This window comes from Nelusetta ayraudi, unplaced genomic scaffold (assembly GCF_046127955.1).
Source record: "Nelusetta ayraudi isolate G7.1 ecotype Tasmania unplaced genomic scaffold, CSIRO-AGI_Nayr_v1 ptg000048l, whole genome shotgun sequence".
Classification (NCBI taxonomy): domain Eukaryota; kingdom Metazoa; phylum Chordata; class Actinopteri; order Tetraodontiformes; family Monacanthidae; genus Nelusetta; species Nelusetta ayraudi.
The window spans coordinates 12,410,443-12,425,368 of NW_027466098.1; the positions used below are offsets into that span (position 1 = coordinate 12,410,443).

General features: G+C 48.5%; 1 protein-coding gene across 3 annotated transcripts in view; it reads left to right on the forward strand.

The window, feature by feature from the left end:
- cadm1b (cell adhesion molecule 1b) overlaps positions 1 to 14,926 on the forward strand; it is a 147,513-nt gene that overhangs the window by 92,330 nt on the left and 40,257 nt on the right. For 2 of the 3 annotated variants that reach the window (XM_076036387.1, XM_076036389.1), the window contains exon 2: positions 8,095 to 8,115. The exons of the other annotated variant lie outside the window; for it this stretch is intronic. In XM_076036387.1, the coding sequence (XP_075892502.1) occupies positions 8,095 to 8,115 (21 nt within the window). The remainder of the gene's footprint in view (positions 1 to 8,094; positions 8,116 to 14,926) is intronic. 3 annotated transcript variants of the gene reach the window in all.

Below are 14,926 nucleotides of genomic sequence, written 5' to 3' on the forward strand. Positions count from 1 at the left end.
CGGCGTCTTGGCCGAGTCCCGGGTGGTTTAATATTCTCTGAGAGCTTCCAGACAGTGAGTGGTGGTGCAGCAGCTGTCTCTTGACCCCGCCGGACCCCCACTTACCCCTCTGACCGCCTCCATTCCGGCGGCGGCGGCTGTGGCGATGACAAGCCTGTCAGAAGCTTCTCCTAACGTCCTAATTACCCCTCTCTCTCTCACACACACACACACACACACGCACACGCACACGCACACATGCACACACGTGCAGGAAATGCGAGCGTGGACGTTGCGCACGGTGAGTAAGCCGATACGCTGGCGCACACACCCGACGAGACGGGACAAAACACAAGCGCGGTGACACACACGTGCGAGCGCACATACAGGCGGCACACATGGTTTGTGTAAACGCTGCCCATGAGGGGTTTTTTTCCTGGCAGCCGTACTAAAGGTGAGGCATTACAATGTCTCCAGAATAACAAAAACTCCTCCCCCCAGGACTCTTAGAGACGCTTTGATTCCTATCTGCCGTGTGCGTGTGTGCGTCAGCGCTCAAATTTGTGTGTGTGTGTGTGTGTGTGTGTGTGTGTGTGTGTGTGTGTGTGTGTGTGTGGGGCCTCCGCTCCGTCGAGCTCCCCCCCCCCCCCCCCCCCCCCCCCAGTCCCTCCGCCTGGATTGGAAACAAACGCAGGCGCTCCCGTCCTGGAACCTTCCAAGGAATGAGAGCCGAGGCGACGTCTGGCGACGCCCCACAATGGGACCCTGACTGGAGAAAGTGCCGCGTCACTATAAAAAAAACGGGAGGCGGCGAATGAGACGTGATGTGTCACTTTGCCAGGTTCGAGCTCGGTCTTGGCTTTAGGTGGGGATTTCTTCTCTCTGCTTGGCGGGGTTTTTTTTGTTGTTTTTTTTAGGGTGCAGAGCTGCATTGAAGTCTGTTTCCGCAGGACGCTGAGAAAACACAGATCGCGCCTGAAAGGAAAGAAAGATCATCGCAGATCCTGTTGAATGGAGTCGCCTGGTGATTTATGGACCTTTAATGTCATTTCATTTGTCATATTCTGCGTTGCTTAATAGTGCAGCCGGCTTCCTCTGACAGGTCCAATTCTGATATGTACTGTCCATGTGCTCAACTACTGTACTGTTTTCTGACAATCTTCTTGAGTCCATAACAGTGACTCATACAGACTTGGTTTGCATATTAAACATAAGGATGGTTTTCTTTATGCTTTTTGACACAGTTCCTGCATTTATCAAGGTTGGGAAACTGGCACAAGGCGGACGCTAGTTTGTGCCCCCTTGAGGCTGTATTTGGGAATGACCTGGACAGCCTGACTGACACTCCACTGCTCGGTCATTTTAATGTGTCGTGTACTTTTTTTTTTACTCATCATAATAACAGTATTATTGTTGTAGTACTATGTGTAAAGTTACACAAATCTCTAGGAATATAGCATTTCTTATTTGAGGAGCAAAAAACAATCCTTTCAAAGAAGTAAGTTCAAAATTAAATGCACTACAAAGGCCTTTTTTTTTTTTCAAGATCAACATCTACCCTCTGATATAAACACAAAAATTGTATATCCCGATGCATCGTGCAAAGAGGACACTTGATTGTAAAGTTGGGGCACAGCGGTGTCTGAAGACAACTTAGCTGTGTGATTTGTTGTGATTACAGCAACGCAGCGTGCGCACGCTGCCTGCTTCTCATGGTGCGTTTGAGAACAGCTGGAAAAACGTGTCAAGAATGTTTAAAAGTTAAAAAAAAATAAAAGAAATTGCACCCATTGATGTTTAAGAACTGGGTACCGGACTGGCAATATGGCGGCGCGTCAGATTCTCCCAGTGGCCACTCGCGGTACTGCAGCAAATTTATTTTCTCCCATAGACCGTAATACAAAAGCAAACTGCGCAAGCTCTATGGGCCAGCAGTAGGAAGTGTAGAGGACGAGCAAGGCAAAGACTGTCATCGTGAGAACCCTGCGGCCGCTGCTACACACGAGCGTCTGCTGCTGCCGCTGCTGCTTCTCGTCTCTTCAACTGTTAGCTGCCAGTTTCCTTCGGCGATCTTCCGAGCGAAACTCCTCCAGATGCTTGAAATTGGTCGCGCTGTACGGCACAGCGGCACTTCCGGCGCACGAGACGCTCGAGACGCCGGCCTGGCTTGCGAGTGAAACCTGTCCACGCTGAGGACCTGTTGGGAGTTAGCCGGTCGCTAATCAGTGCGCTCATGCAAGACTGTCTGACGTTACAGTGTGACACATTCACAGTCCATGCGATGGACTCGGCTCAGCGGCGTCTATGCAATGTCCAGTCAGTAAATTGCAGCGCTGATGGCAGTTGGGGTTTATATCAGTCCCATCTCTAATAGTAATGTAATATTATGTAGTGTCCCTCCTGACTCATTTTATGTTGATTGGAGACATCCTGCCCCCTGAAATAGTCTGCCTTTTTGTGTGTGTGAGAGTGTGCGTGTGTGTGTGTGTGTGTGTGTCAAATTACCTTTTCACAGCTGCGGCATGAAGCCAGCGCTGCATCTTTTGATTCCTTTTTTTTTTTTTTTTTTTTTCATAACTCCTGCCTTTTATTCCGCGACGAAGCCGCAAGAGCTCGGTGTCTGTCATGTGAGGCTGTGCGGAGCAGCAGTCAGCTGTCTACAGCAGTCGAAAGAGGGGGGGGGGGATTGCTAGCCTTTTTTTTTTCCTTCTTGAGTGCCGAAATGCTACCTGGGTTGTCATTGAAGCAGCTTGGCTGCTGTTTGCGTTCATGTGTGTTGTGAGTGACGGCACCCGTTCACGCACAACAAAGGAGATTATACTTGTTTTGTTTAGTTTTTGTGCAACACCTTAACTGACGTCTTATTTTAGCCCTTAATTCCGCAGAACATCTATTTGGCTTCATTAGTGTGCCTGAAGCTCTTGTCCAAGAAGAGGCCGGTCACCTCATTCAATATATCTGCTTTTTATCTGCCAGCGTTTCTGGAGGATTATCCCTTAATCTCTCGGCGTAAAAGCTTCAGCCTTCAGCTACACATGTTTTCCCGCACAGCACAAACATCTGGGTCACGGATTGGACATTTTTCGAAGCTTGTCCCATTAAGAGTGAGCAATTATCACCTCTGTGGGGATACGTTGCGTCTAACGCAGTTTATCGAGCAGCTGCAGCCGCATGCTTTGCATTCCTTTTTAGTCCAACAGACTAATGTGGTTTACTTGACTCTCGGGGCAATTAATCTGAGTTTTCCCAGGAGTGCGGGTGAGTATTTTATTTTATTTTTTTCATCATGACAGGATAGGTTGTAAAGTAAACCTGACAGCTTGTCAAGCCAAGTACTTCCTGGTTAATAAGCAGTGCCAAATCCATGTGCACCACACAAACTTGGGGAGTAAAAGCTCCTCACCACTGGCAACTGCAACATTCCCCACTTGTTAATGGTGACTTGGAAAATGAGAAAGCAGCTCAAGGTTTTCTTACCAGCTTTCTCAAGGGCCTCCACTGCTACCACTGAATGAGCTGAATGAGGTTTTTTTGTTTTTTTGTTTTTTTTTTGCTGTCCCCAGACTTTGATGGATTTGTACGGGTCCTCATTCTTGAATAATTTGACGAGTATTTTCTCATGAGGTCGAGTCTATTCAAGTGCGGCACAATTTCCACAATTTCTTTGTTGAGCTCATATTGTTTGGCTCATAATGTTCAGCATGTTGCGCGTCAACCTGGTGTGTGATCGCTTGAAAAGATGCGGGAAGCCACTAAAACAAGGAGTTTTTTTTATTTTTTCATTTGTTTCCTAGCCTCCTGAGGAGCCCACACGCCTCTCTAACTGCAGTTATCGCAGCGAACGTTAATCTCACATTATTCTCCAACTGGCTACAGTGGGGGAGGATCATCAGCGGCCGCTGTCACTTCCTGTTCCTGTCTTGATCTTACTCATCGGCCGCTGCCGGACTCTTTGTCGTGGGCGGTCGCCTTCCCAACACGGAAGTGTAAATTTCAAACCCGTTTGATATTTGCCATTTGAAATCAAAGGGGATCCAACTTGTTAAAGGCGGTGGGGGGGGGGGTTGGATAATCTTATTAACACCTCACACTTGAGGAGTATTTGGACAAGTAGCAATCACTGGCAATCAAGCTGCAGATCGAGTCACACCCCCTCGATTGTTGCAGGCAGGCTTCGTCCTCTCCATCGAGTGGCCAGCCTGAGATGCTAATTAACCTCAACTGACATTTCTTATAAGATAAAGTTCACGTTTCCACTAGACTCTGTTTTTCCCAGTGATTAAAAAAAACGAAAAAATGTGCTTACTGCCACGCGCCCTTGTTTGTTCTTGACCTGCACGCGGCGCATCTGCTACATACAGTGCGAGGCGCCGCTTCTTCTGTCTCTTGTTTTGCAGAGGCAGATGAATAAGACTGGTGTCTTTTGTGTGTGTGTGTGTGTGTGTTGCAGTGTGGGGGGTGGTGGGGGGGGTGCATAAATATATTCTGCCCCTTTAAAAGTTGCCCATGTTTACCAGCTCCACTCTGCGGGGGCTCGCTTAAACGATTTCCTAAAGGAGAAAAAGTTTAAAGCCCACCTCTGATCCTCCTAATTAAATGAAAACACAGTGGGGCGACGCGCAGTGAGACGGCGTCACTTCCACGCGCCCGGCAACACAGAGCTCTGTCATCTGACTCCGTTGTGTCCCCCTGTGCGGCGCGATCACACGCTCGCTTGACGCGGCGCCTTTGCTTGCACATTATGTGGCTGAATAAGCAGGGGAATGTTTCACCTGAAAGTGGGCGGGGGCGGGGGCGGGGGAGGGGGCGGGGGAGGGGGATTAATTCAAAGGCGTCGCACCGGTCCTGAGACGAAACGCGGCCTCATTAGCGTTACCCCACTGAGGAAGGAGGAAGGCCTGTATGCCGCTCTTAACACACACAGGCGTCCTCTCTCCGGAGATTCGCTCGGCGTCAGAGATGCGAAGAGCGCCGTGGTTTGTTTTGGGTGCAAATGGCTTTGACGGAGGGCGAGATGCGGGGGGGGGGAGCGCAGAGCCTGGCGTCCAAACGGGTTCGAAAAACAACCTTTTCGCAGGTCTCAGAGCCGCTGTTTTAGCCCCTTTGAAGAGTTGGAACTGTTTGGCACGTTCACATTTATTTTTAGGGGTTTGGAACCAGCAATGATTTCACACCATCTAAGCAGGCAGAATCCTGGTCCTAAGTTTGGGTGGAAAAAGAGCGAGTAGGGGTGCAGCCGATGTTGTTCATCGGCACAGTCAGTGGAAAGCAGCTGCACGACGCTGCAGCTTTCGCTCAGCGGTTAATCAACGGCATAAGAAATTATGCACGGCAAACCTGTTATTCAAATTCCTCGTCAGTTTGAAACCTGAAATTCTTCCTCATGCGACCTTCTGAGTACAGCAGTCACCTTGTTTGAGATGGCTGTTCTTTTCAATGGTAGTGTTTTTGCAGCATTGCAACTGTGACCATTGCCATTTTTTTAAGACTTCAAAAAATACATCAAATCAACCGACACTGAAGATTGGAACTGAATATGTGTTGTTTTGTTTTTAATTCATATTTTTCACTCCTGACACTGTGTGTTTTTCCCTCTGAAATGTTATATTTAGGGACGTTGTAATCAGCGAAGCCTTCAGCCCCCCCCCCGCCCCCCCCCAGCCCTGACTCAGTGTCATGTTTTCTTGGTTATTCATACTGGGAAAGCGTCAATGTTGTGTTTACTCGTTGTCTGTCAGCGGCTTCAAGTTTGTAAGCGTCTGAAATGTCTGAAATAAGTCGAGCTAAACTCTTTGTATCCCGACAGTATCGCGCAGCCCACTTCACGCTGCCACGTATATCACTTTCATGCCTCCTCCGTGAATATATCCCGCTTTCCGCAGGTTGATTTTCTTTCACTTGAAATTTCCCAGAGGTTTTGCAAGGTTAAAGGGCTGCCTCGATCGTAGAAGAGTTTACTGCCGTAACTTAATTGTCATAATATTTTCACTTAAAATAAATGAATAAATACATAACAACAGCATATTTTCCTGTAGCAAAGGAGAAACGGTCCAAATGTCGAGCGTTCCCCGGGCGATCGCGCCGCCGATAAAAGCCAGGGCAAGGACAGACATTAGGACAGGCATCATTTGGAGGACGGCGGCGGCGGCGGTGCCCGCTCTCGTCCCGCCTGACTGACAGATTGGTACAATGGCTGCGCTCGCACGGATGCCATCGCCGCGCATTTCCCCCAAGAAATCTGTCTGTCAGCACTGTCTAAGCAGAGTGACAGCCATGACATCTAATCACAGTCGAGCTGGCACCTCATAACTTCTAGTTAATGTGCTGCAGGTACAGAGGGGACACAGAGAGAGAGAGAGAGAGAGAGATGGTGGGAGCATTGCAGTCGCACCGCGGCGCTATTTATAGCCCCCCTGGCCCCACCCCCCCACCCCCACCCTCTCCTTTAGAGGCCACAGGCAGGAAGTGGATCATGCTGAAGGGTTGGGCGAAGGCATCGCCGCACTACATCACAATACAGCTCTCTGCTGACAAGATTAAACGCCGCGATGCCCCGTTGTTACCATGACACACGTTTCTAGGTTAGCGCCCCCCCGCCCCCAACGCCCCCACACACACACACACACACACCCACCACCACCACCATCACCCTCCTCCCCATCACTCCCCACCCACCCCTCCCCCCGACCTGACAAAGTAGCACAGAACGAGGGCAAGATACATTCCACATGTACAAAAAATGGTAATGTGTCATTTACATAATGTTGCGACAACACAATAATTACCTGGCAATTAAAGCGGCTCCGGATCCTCATTATGGGCTGTCCTGAGGGCTCCTTGTGTTTGCTCGCCTGCACTGGGACACCACAGCTCAGGAAACAGGCCCGTGGTTTTTTGGGGTTTTTTTTCTGGTGTCAGCCTATCAAAATGTGCCGCCGCCGGGTCCGGGCTCTAATTGCCCCAGGAGTCCCACTCTGTGCTGAACAGCCACAGTAATAACTGATGAAGTTTTTAGCGGACAATCTGCATTCTTCAATTATTATTATTTTTTTTTTGTCTTCTCAAGAATCGAAGGCGCGAGGTGCCGCTCCAAGCTCCCCGGGACCGTGTTCGAAAATTTGTTTCCCCCCGTCGAGTGCGATTTGTCACTCAGGCCTCCTTTGTCCCCCGCGGGGGTGAATCGCTGACACGTCGAAAATGCACAAAGGAGTGTAACAAGGACGTGTGTCACACCTTGCACCCTTATTACACCCGCCCAATGACAAGTTGGACAAGCGGTCGCTCCGACGCGCCGGTGTGCCGAGCTCACCGTGCCAGCCAGAGAAGAAGCCCGGAGAGTGTCCATACGATAAAAGACGGCATGGAGGTGGAGGGTGGGGGTGGGGGGGTGGGGGTTGGGGTGAGGGGGTGGGGGTTGGGGTGGGGGGGTAGGGTCTGCAGCAGAGGGAGAGGAGGAAAGGTGTGTGTGTGTTAGAGAGAGAGAGAAGAGAGAGAAGCCAGCCTGTTTATGAATAGCAGACAATGAATGATGGAAGCTGTCTGTCGCCCCCTGGGGAGGGTTGGGGGGGGGCTGCGGTGGGGACTTGGGAGCGCGCCACTCCCTCCCCCCCCCCCCCGTGCCCTGCGAGAGATGCCAGTTTGGGTGGGCACCGTTCCGAGTGGGTGCTCCCCTCTGCAGGACGCATGGCGGCGAGGGACCCCCCCCCACCACCACCACCACCCCCAACACTCCCCACCTCCACCCCCTCGGGAAGGCTGTGGCTGCTCCGGAGCAGAGGAGCGGCCGGAATCTCAATCAGGGGACACAAAGGCACCGCTGCTTTACTGCCCCCCCACCCCGCTTCATATTACCAGAGAGGACAGTTGGACAAAGACCAACAACTGTGTGTGTGTGTGTGTGTGTGTGTGTGTGTGTGTGTGTGTGTGTAGGTGTGTGTGTGTGGTTGCGGGGGGGTTCGAGCAGGTTGGAGCCAAATGATCTTAAGCAGCCTCGTGTTTGTGGAGTTTTGAGGCCCTAACGTGTGAAATATTGGCCCGGCCGTTTCTCACCTCCCCTCTCCTGTGTTCTTCTTCTTCTCCCCCTGCTTCCCCTCCGCATCGCCTGCGCCGCTACAGGAGCTGCTGAAAGCGTGACAGGTACCGCTCTCTCTCTCCCTCTCTCTCTCTCTCTCTCTCTCTCTCTCTCTCTCTCTCTGCCGTCGCCTGCTGTTCATTTGGATCTGTCTGTGAGCTGATTGGCCGTCCGTAGCAGTCTGTTCATCTGTTCATATTTACAAGAATGGCTCCCCGTTATGTCCCAACTCCAACCCCCCACACCCTCCACCCCCACCCCCTCCACACACACAAACGCACACACACGCCACACACACACACACACACACACACACACACACACACACTTTACAGGAAAAGAGGAGGTTAGAGCCGCTGCACTCACTCGACGGTGGTGGTGATGATGATGATGATTGTCTGTTGTTTTTTGATTTAATTACATTTTTTTAAAACTCACTTAGGTTCAATTATCCCGACAGCAAAAATAAACAAAGCTGTCCATCATCAAGTGCTGTCAAGTCCACAGTAAAACCTACTTTTCCTCTTGAAGGATGCACGGTAGCAGTCAAGGTTGACAAAATTTAGTTAAAACACTGTACCATTAACAATTGGGTGAGAAGACTCCCTCATCTTCTTTGTGGAATAGAATTTAATTGTATTATTGCTGTGGCTTTGTAGAGCACAAAGCCACAGTAAACAACCAGTCATCAAATATTGCCAAAGCTGGACTAACAATCACACAAAAACCTCACAGCAGCACAGGTGCTAGCATGCTAACGTTAACGAGGAGTCACCGTATCCCCATCTTTGCTTAACAGAATGCCTCATTATTAATAACAGGAGCGGCTATGACTCAGTAATCTTCTGTCTGCCTTCTGTGCATTTGGTCAGGTTAATAAATTCGACAAACTGCCGCAGGCCACCAAAAAGCGTCATCGCTCCTGATCCCATACGACAGACGAGACGTTAGCAGTGTTAATTAAAATGACGGTGACACACCAGACATGACTTAAAGTTAACGGCAGACCATTGTTGTCCCCCGGACTTATTCCTAACAATAACATCTTGTCTGATGCAGCAGTCAAACTTTTACAGCACATATTGTCTGAACATGAGTGCGTGGCTCGCTCCTCCTTTGTCCTAGCCGCAAGCTAACACCCTCCCACGTGAGAGCAAACCCATTTGCTCTCAGTGATAGTCGACTCTAACATTGTGTGAATTTTAAAGTCTTTGTGTTTGTTTGTGTGTGTCTGTGTGTTTTGTATATATGTATCTGTATTATTTAACTACTTTAATATATTCCTCTTGAATCACTTCTGAATTCTATTGCCCACAAAGTTGGATTTTGATTTTTTGTTTTGTTTTTATTCAGACACAGTCCTCTGTTTATTCCTATTCAAATGTGTTAACAATCGCTGTTGACCTGGGACAGTGATTACATAATATCCCAATTACCCAGGTGAAATCCATTCATGCAAAACGTTTGTTTGGTACCGTAAAAGACGGGTAAAATAAAAAAGAGATCCAACTTTATTGACAACAGTGTATTCATGACTATAAAAGAGATGCTGTGTATTTTGTTTTTAGCACACAGGGTCTGATTGTGTCCACAGTACTATTGTAGGTGAATAGTTGGATGATATTGCCCTCCTCTCCAACATACAAGTAGACTGGCTTATGTAAATGTAAATGTTTATCATTATGAACACATTAATTTTTTGACTTTATTAAACTAAGAATACCTACACATCTACTTTTGTACCGTGTCATGCAACTAGACCCCTTTAAATGTTCTAAATTAGGCTCCTTAACGTAATTGCAAATTGTGAGAATTGAAAAATTGATGCTTTTAAAGTCATCTTCATTTGATTTTTTCTCTGACCTTTGTGGTCCAAGTGCGAAAAGAGACTTGAGCAGAGGCTTGTAAAACTAATTTGTCAAGCTGCCGTCATTTATTTTAGCCATAACTAAAGCCAGCGACAAGCTGCCTCATTACAGAAAGGGTACCCTGTCGTTGCAGCGCTATCGATCATTTCATTACTATCAGAAAAGTGACGCGCACCTCCCCATGATATTTCAAGTCATGTTACAGCATGATTATACAAACGGTCGCTCTGAACTTCTGAGTGAGCGCTCGTCATGAAAGGAAACGGGGGGGGAGGGGGATGGTCAAATTAGAGGGCGTGAAATGTTTTATGCCATGCAATGGTGTCTGGGGGAAATGGCGCTGTGGTAATTATACCCCGAGACAGAAACCTTCTTACTCGGGAACATCCTTAAAACAGCATTTCATCAGGAGGATCGGGGTCTAATGACAGGGAGGGGGATAAAGACGCGCGGCGGCGGTGGCGGCGGTGGCGGCGGTGGCAGCGGAGCGGAGCGGCGCCCGTCAGATAACGAGACAGAAACTTTTATTGTTAATGACTGTCGATGGCATTGGATGTTTCTTGAAAGGACACGACTGCTGCTGACAGCGCCGACTCAGGGGAGAGGAATTGGTGGGCCGCCCGTCCTGCTTTCTGCTCCCCCTTTCATGTCTTTTGATGTGAAAACAAGAGAGGAAAGTTCAAAGCCGGAGCTAACTTGATTCAAAGGTGCCTGCCTCCAAACTTCTGCTGCAAGATCTGCCCCTGCTAATATGTCTTGATTTCGTCCAACTTTGGTCCAAATTGGGCAGGAGGGGTGTGGGTGGGGTGTGGGTGGGGTGGGGTGGCGGTGGCGGCTGCTGTTTTTTTTTTTTTTTTTCTTTTCCTTTTTTCACCCCGCTGTTTAGCATTTTGAGTACAGCTGATGAGCCGGCCGCCCGTGCCAGGCACTCAATGCCAGATTGTCCGTCTCCTCGGAGAGGGCGCAGACTTTTGAAGGTCTGCGTTTTCCATCCGACTGTTTCATTCACCATGTTGTGATGCGGGAACAGGAGGGCAGCCATGTGTACAGACGCAGCCACTTTACTCTTCCAGACAGCTGCTGGAATGAGTATGAATTTATCAGCCAGTCATCTGTGCCGTGCCATGCCTCGGCCCGCGCCCCGGCTCCCCGCTCCCGCTCCGTCCCCACCCACCCAGCGCCCCAGAATTAATGACTGCCTTCCCTCATTTGCACCCAATCATGACCGGGATGCTGAGGCAATTGAAAATGTTTACTCCGATTGCGAAAACCCTCCATGTTTTTCACAAAGTGGCCCGTTTTCACTTTGATGGGATTGCTAATCACCGCAACGTTATTTATGTGTGTTTTGAATTGGAGATGAGCCCGGGCTGTGATATTGGAGGGGGACCAACCTTGCTTGGGGCTGCAAAACCTTATGGAGAATTTATCCGTTGCATTGCCTTTCTCTCGGCACAACAGATTGGAGGCAGACTAACCTTGCTTTGAGGCTGCTCCGCCGCTCTGACTGCCAGATATACGGGCGCCACTTCCAACCATGTTGAGACACACTTCACAGCGTTTTGGAAAAGGAAAAAAAAAAAAAAACACTCGCGAGGCTCAGCGCGGTAATTTCCCAGCACTTCTTCGTCATTATGAAGCGGTATAAAGATAACAATTTAACAGTTGAATCTAATCAGGCAATCAGCTTTGTTGGTTTTTTTTTGGTTTTGTTTTTTTGCAAGACATAGGAAAGAAAGAGTAATACTTTATTATTAAGAGAAAGTTGTTTGGATTTCAGTAGACATTGCATATGACTATCTACAGCTTTCGAATTATCTCTCTGCGCTCCTACGCGAATGCTTTGGAACCTTGTTGCATATACCAGTGTCTTTTTTTTCCCATTTATTTCTCATTATTCTATTCATTGCCTGTAGCGCAGTGCTCACTAGTCTTCCCTGCGTCGCTCAGGTGAATTACCAATGCAGCCGTTTCTGACTCGCTGCCAGGCCATAAAGTTGCGAGGCTTGAGAGCTTTCCATTTTTCGGAGCTTATCTCTTGAATTTGCATGTCTCACAATTTGGCAACCTTGTCACTCTGAGTTCAGAGAATGCCGAGTACAAAGCCTGCAAACTGTGATTTTGCTCAGTGCTGCATACCACTAAATAGTTGGTGGCCAGGCATAAAAGGAATCCAGGTAAAGATGAAATCTCTGTGCATGCATATTTGAAGGGATTTTCATGTATGTCCACATGATTTTTTTTTTGATGAATCATACTGATTCACCCCTGAAGCTGAATGTCAAAGTGTATCTCATTTTTCTAGGAAAGTAATGGCTGAATTAAAGTCAGAAGCAGGTCAGAGTTAATTATAAATCGGGTAATTCTGTGCCTCAGGTTTAAAACCCACAGACATTTTGCAGAGCTGCACACGACAGAATTACCTTCCTATTGGAGCAAATGTTAAAAGAGGGCTTGTGCTTCTCTGACTACATGCATATGTTAAGACCTGAAGTTAAAGTTCTCCTGCCAAGCAGAATGAGGAAACAGCTACTTAGTTACAATTCTGGTCTCTTTTGGTCACTTCTCTTTCAAAACACTTTCAAATATATAAATACATTTAAACAAGGAAGCAGGCCAGGCTGTGTTTCAGTCAACTTTTACAATGACTGACTGGTATTTTTTTACAAAAGGCTAATTTGTCAAAACTGGAAACTTTCTCTAACTTTATGTGCCTCGCAAGGAACAAACAAGTCTGGCACCGGATGCTTTCCTGGGTTTTTTTATTTATTTATTTATTTTATTTCATTTTTTCCGGAATCATCCCCAGCGTTCCTGTCTGGCAAATGTTTTATCAGGATATTTTTTCACCACCACCAACACACCCACCCACCCAGCCAGCCAGCCAGCCACCCACCTCCTCCCCCCACCACTGAGCCTTAACAACACTGTCAGTATGAAAAATGTGCAGAAAAAAAACGTAAAAAATAAATAAAAGTTTGAGTAACACCTGCATACATTTATACACTGTCTCATCCGTAAAGTCATTCATCGTCTGCCTGTCTGTCCCTGGTGGCAGGTTGAAGGTACTGCCTGATAAAGCGCTGAACCCGAGACGTCGGGCCGCCGTGTTCCGCCGAACCGTTTAATTTGTTCCGTGTCGCGTCTCTCCAGCCTGCCAGCGCGCATTAAGACGCAGTGAATGCACGCCACATTAAAATACCCCGGGATGAAGTGCGCGTCGCGGCGGCGGCAGGTCGCGAACGGACGCGTACACTCCAGACCTCCCTGTTACCTCCCCTTTTGTCCTCGACCTGAGTGAGTGGAATGAAATGGGTGCTTTATTGCATCGGACAGGTTCTGAGGAGGCCTTTTTTTTTCACACCGGAGGTTAATTCCTCATTGCTCGCCGCATTCGGAGTTCATTCTGAATCATGTTATTTTGGCTGTCTCTTCCCATTATCACTATCTAAAAAATGCAGGTGCCTTTTATTATTCTCTCCCCACCCCCACTGCACCCCGCCGGCCTCTCTTCTGCACTTTGTAAATGTCAGAATGCAATAGAGGTGTCTGACAATTCTGGCATGCAAATGTGTTTTTGATGTTTTCTTGAGGGCCGAGGGGGGTTTGAGGGGTTTGGTGGTGGGGTGGGGTGGGGGAGGGGCGCGGCTCAGAGTGCCGCTAATCTGCCGGTGTGGATCGCAGGCATTAAAACGTTATTCTCTATCCGCTCCCTTTTTTTTTGGGCTACCGCCGGATAAATATAGCACAAGGTGACTTTTTGCTTCTCCCTTTCAGAAAACGGCAAAAAAAAAAAAAAAAGTCGCCTTTTGTTCGGGGGGGTTTGACACGAGGTGCAAGTCTTGGCGGCGGCGGGCTAACGAAGGTGCGCAGCCTGTCTCGACGTCATCGGAGGAGCGCCGGGATGCTTGTGGCGCATTTATTCCTCGAGACGCAGCGAGCAGCTGAGCACACAAAATGCACAACGCCATCGCAGTCATCGGCGCCAAGCTCTCGCGACTTTATCCAGAAATGATTTTGGACCGGCCCCCAATCCCTCAGACAGAGGAGGAAATCCATAATGGCCAAGGAATGTAAATATTCCCATTCTGGACCGACGCGTTCCCTCTGCTGCCCGCGTTCGGCACAAAGGAATGATGGACACGTCCGCTCAGATTGTGGCCGCCTAAGCGGTAAACCCTCCATCCATCAGCCGGCCTGCTGCCGGAACAGTTGTTTCTTTTCCAACACCTGCATGCATATTTTAATCCCTTTGCTATCTGTTTTATGTTTTATTGATGTGCGAGAGGTGATTAGCGCTATGCGCCTGCCCTCGGCGTTTGTTAAGCATTCTTTTGCAAGTTGTAACATCATTACGCCAGGTCGAAACTGGACTGAGCGGAGGAGTGTTTAGTTTCTGAGAGGGCTTTGATTTATCATGAATCGCTGAATTATTTCAAACTTTCCACTTTTTTTTTTTTTGCACCCAGTATGGAATTGAATCGATATTCTCTGGGGGCTGTTCTGTCTCGGTTGCGTGGCCCTCCTCCACCACCCACCCCCAAAACCTCTAATTTTGGACGCACACTTTTGAGCGTCTTCCTAATGGAGGATCGCTCCAGGCTGTAATTACACCCACCTGTGTACCATCACCCGTTAGTCAGAAGGATAATATCCAGTGACCTGACTCTTCGTGATCCCTGGATTGCGTGGCTCACACCGATATTGCGCACCGTCGATATAAATAAAGATGAAAGGCGCGTCTCACGTCTACTCCCACTGTGCAGTTCGCGGCTTCAAACGTGGAGCCAACGCAGGATCGCAGTCACGATCTGGCAGAGGCAAAAGACGTCGCCGAGCTTCCTGCCACGCTGCCGCTCGGCCAAATCGCAGCCGTTGCTCAGCTATCAATCACCAGTCCGTGTTTTGTTTTTGTTTTTTCCTCTTATAGCTCAGGCAATTTCTGAATTCTCAAATTTCAATACTTTTGATTGACGCGTGGCTGAAGCACCGAACAACATGGTGACCG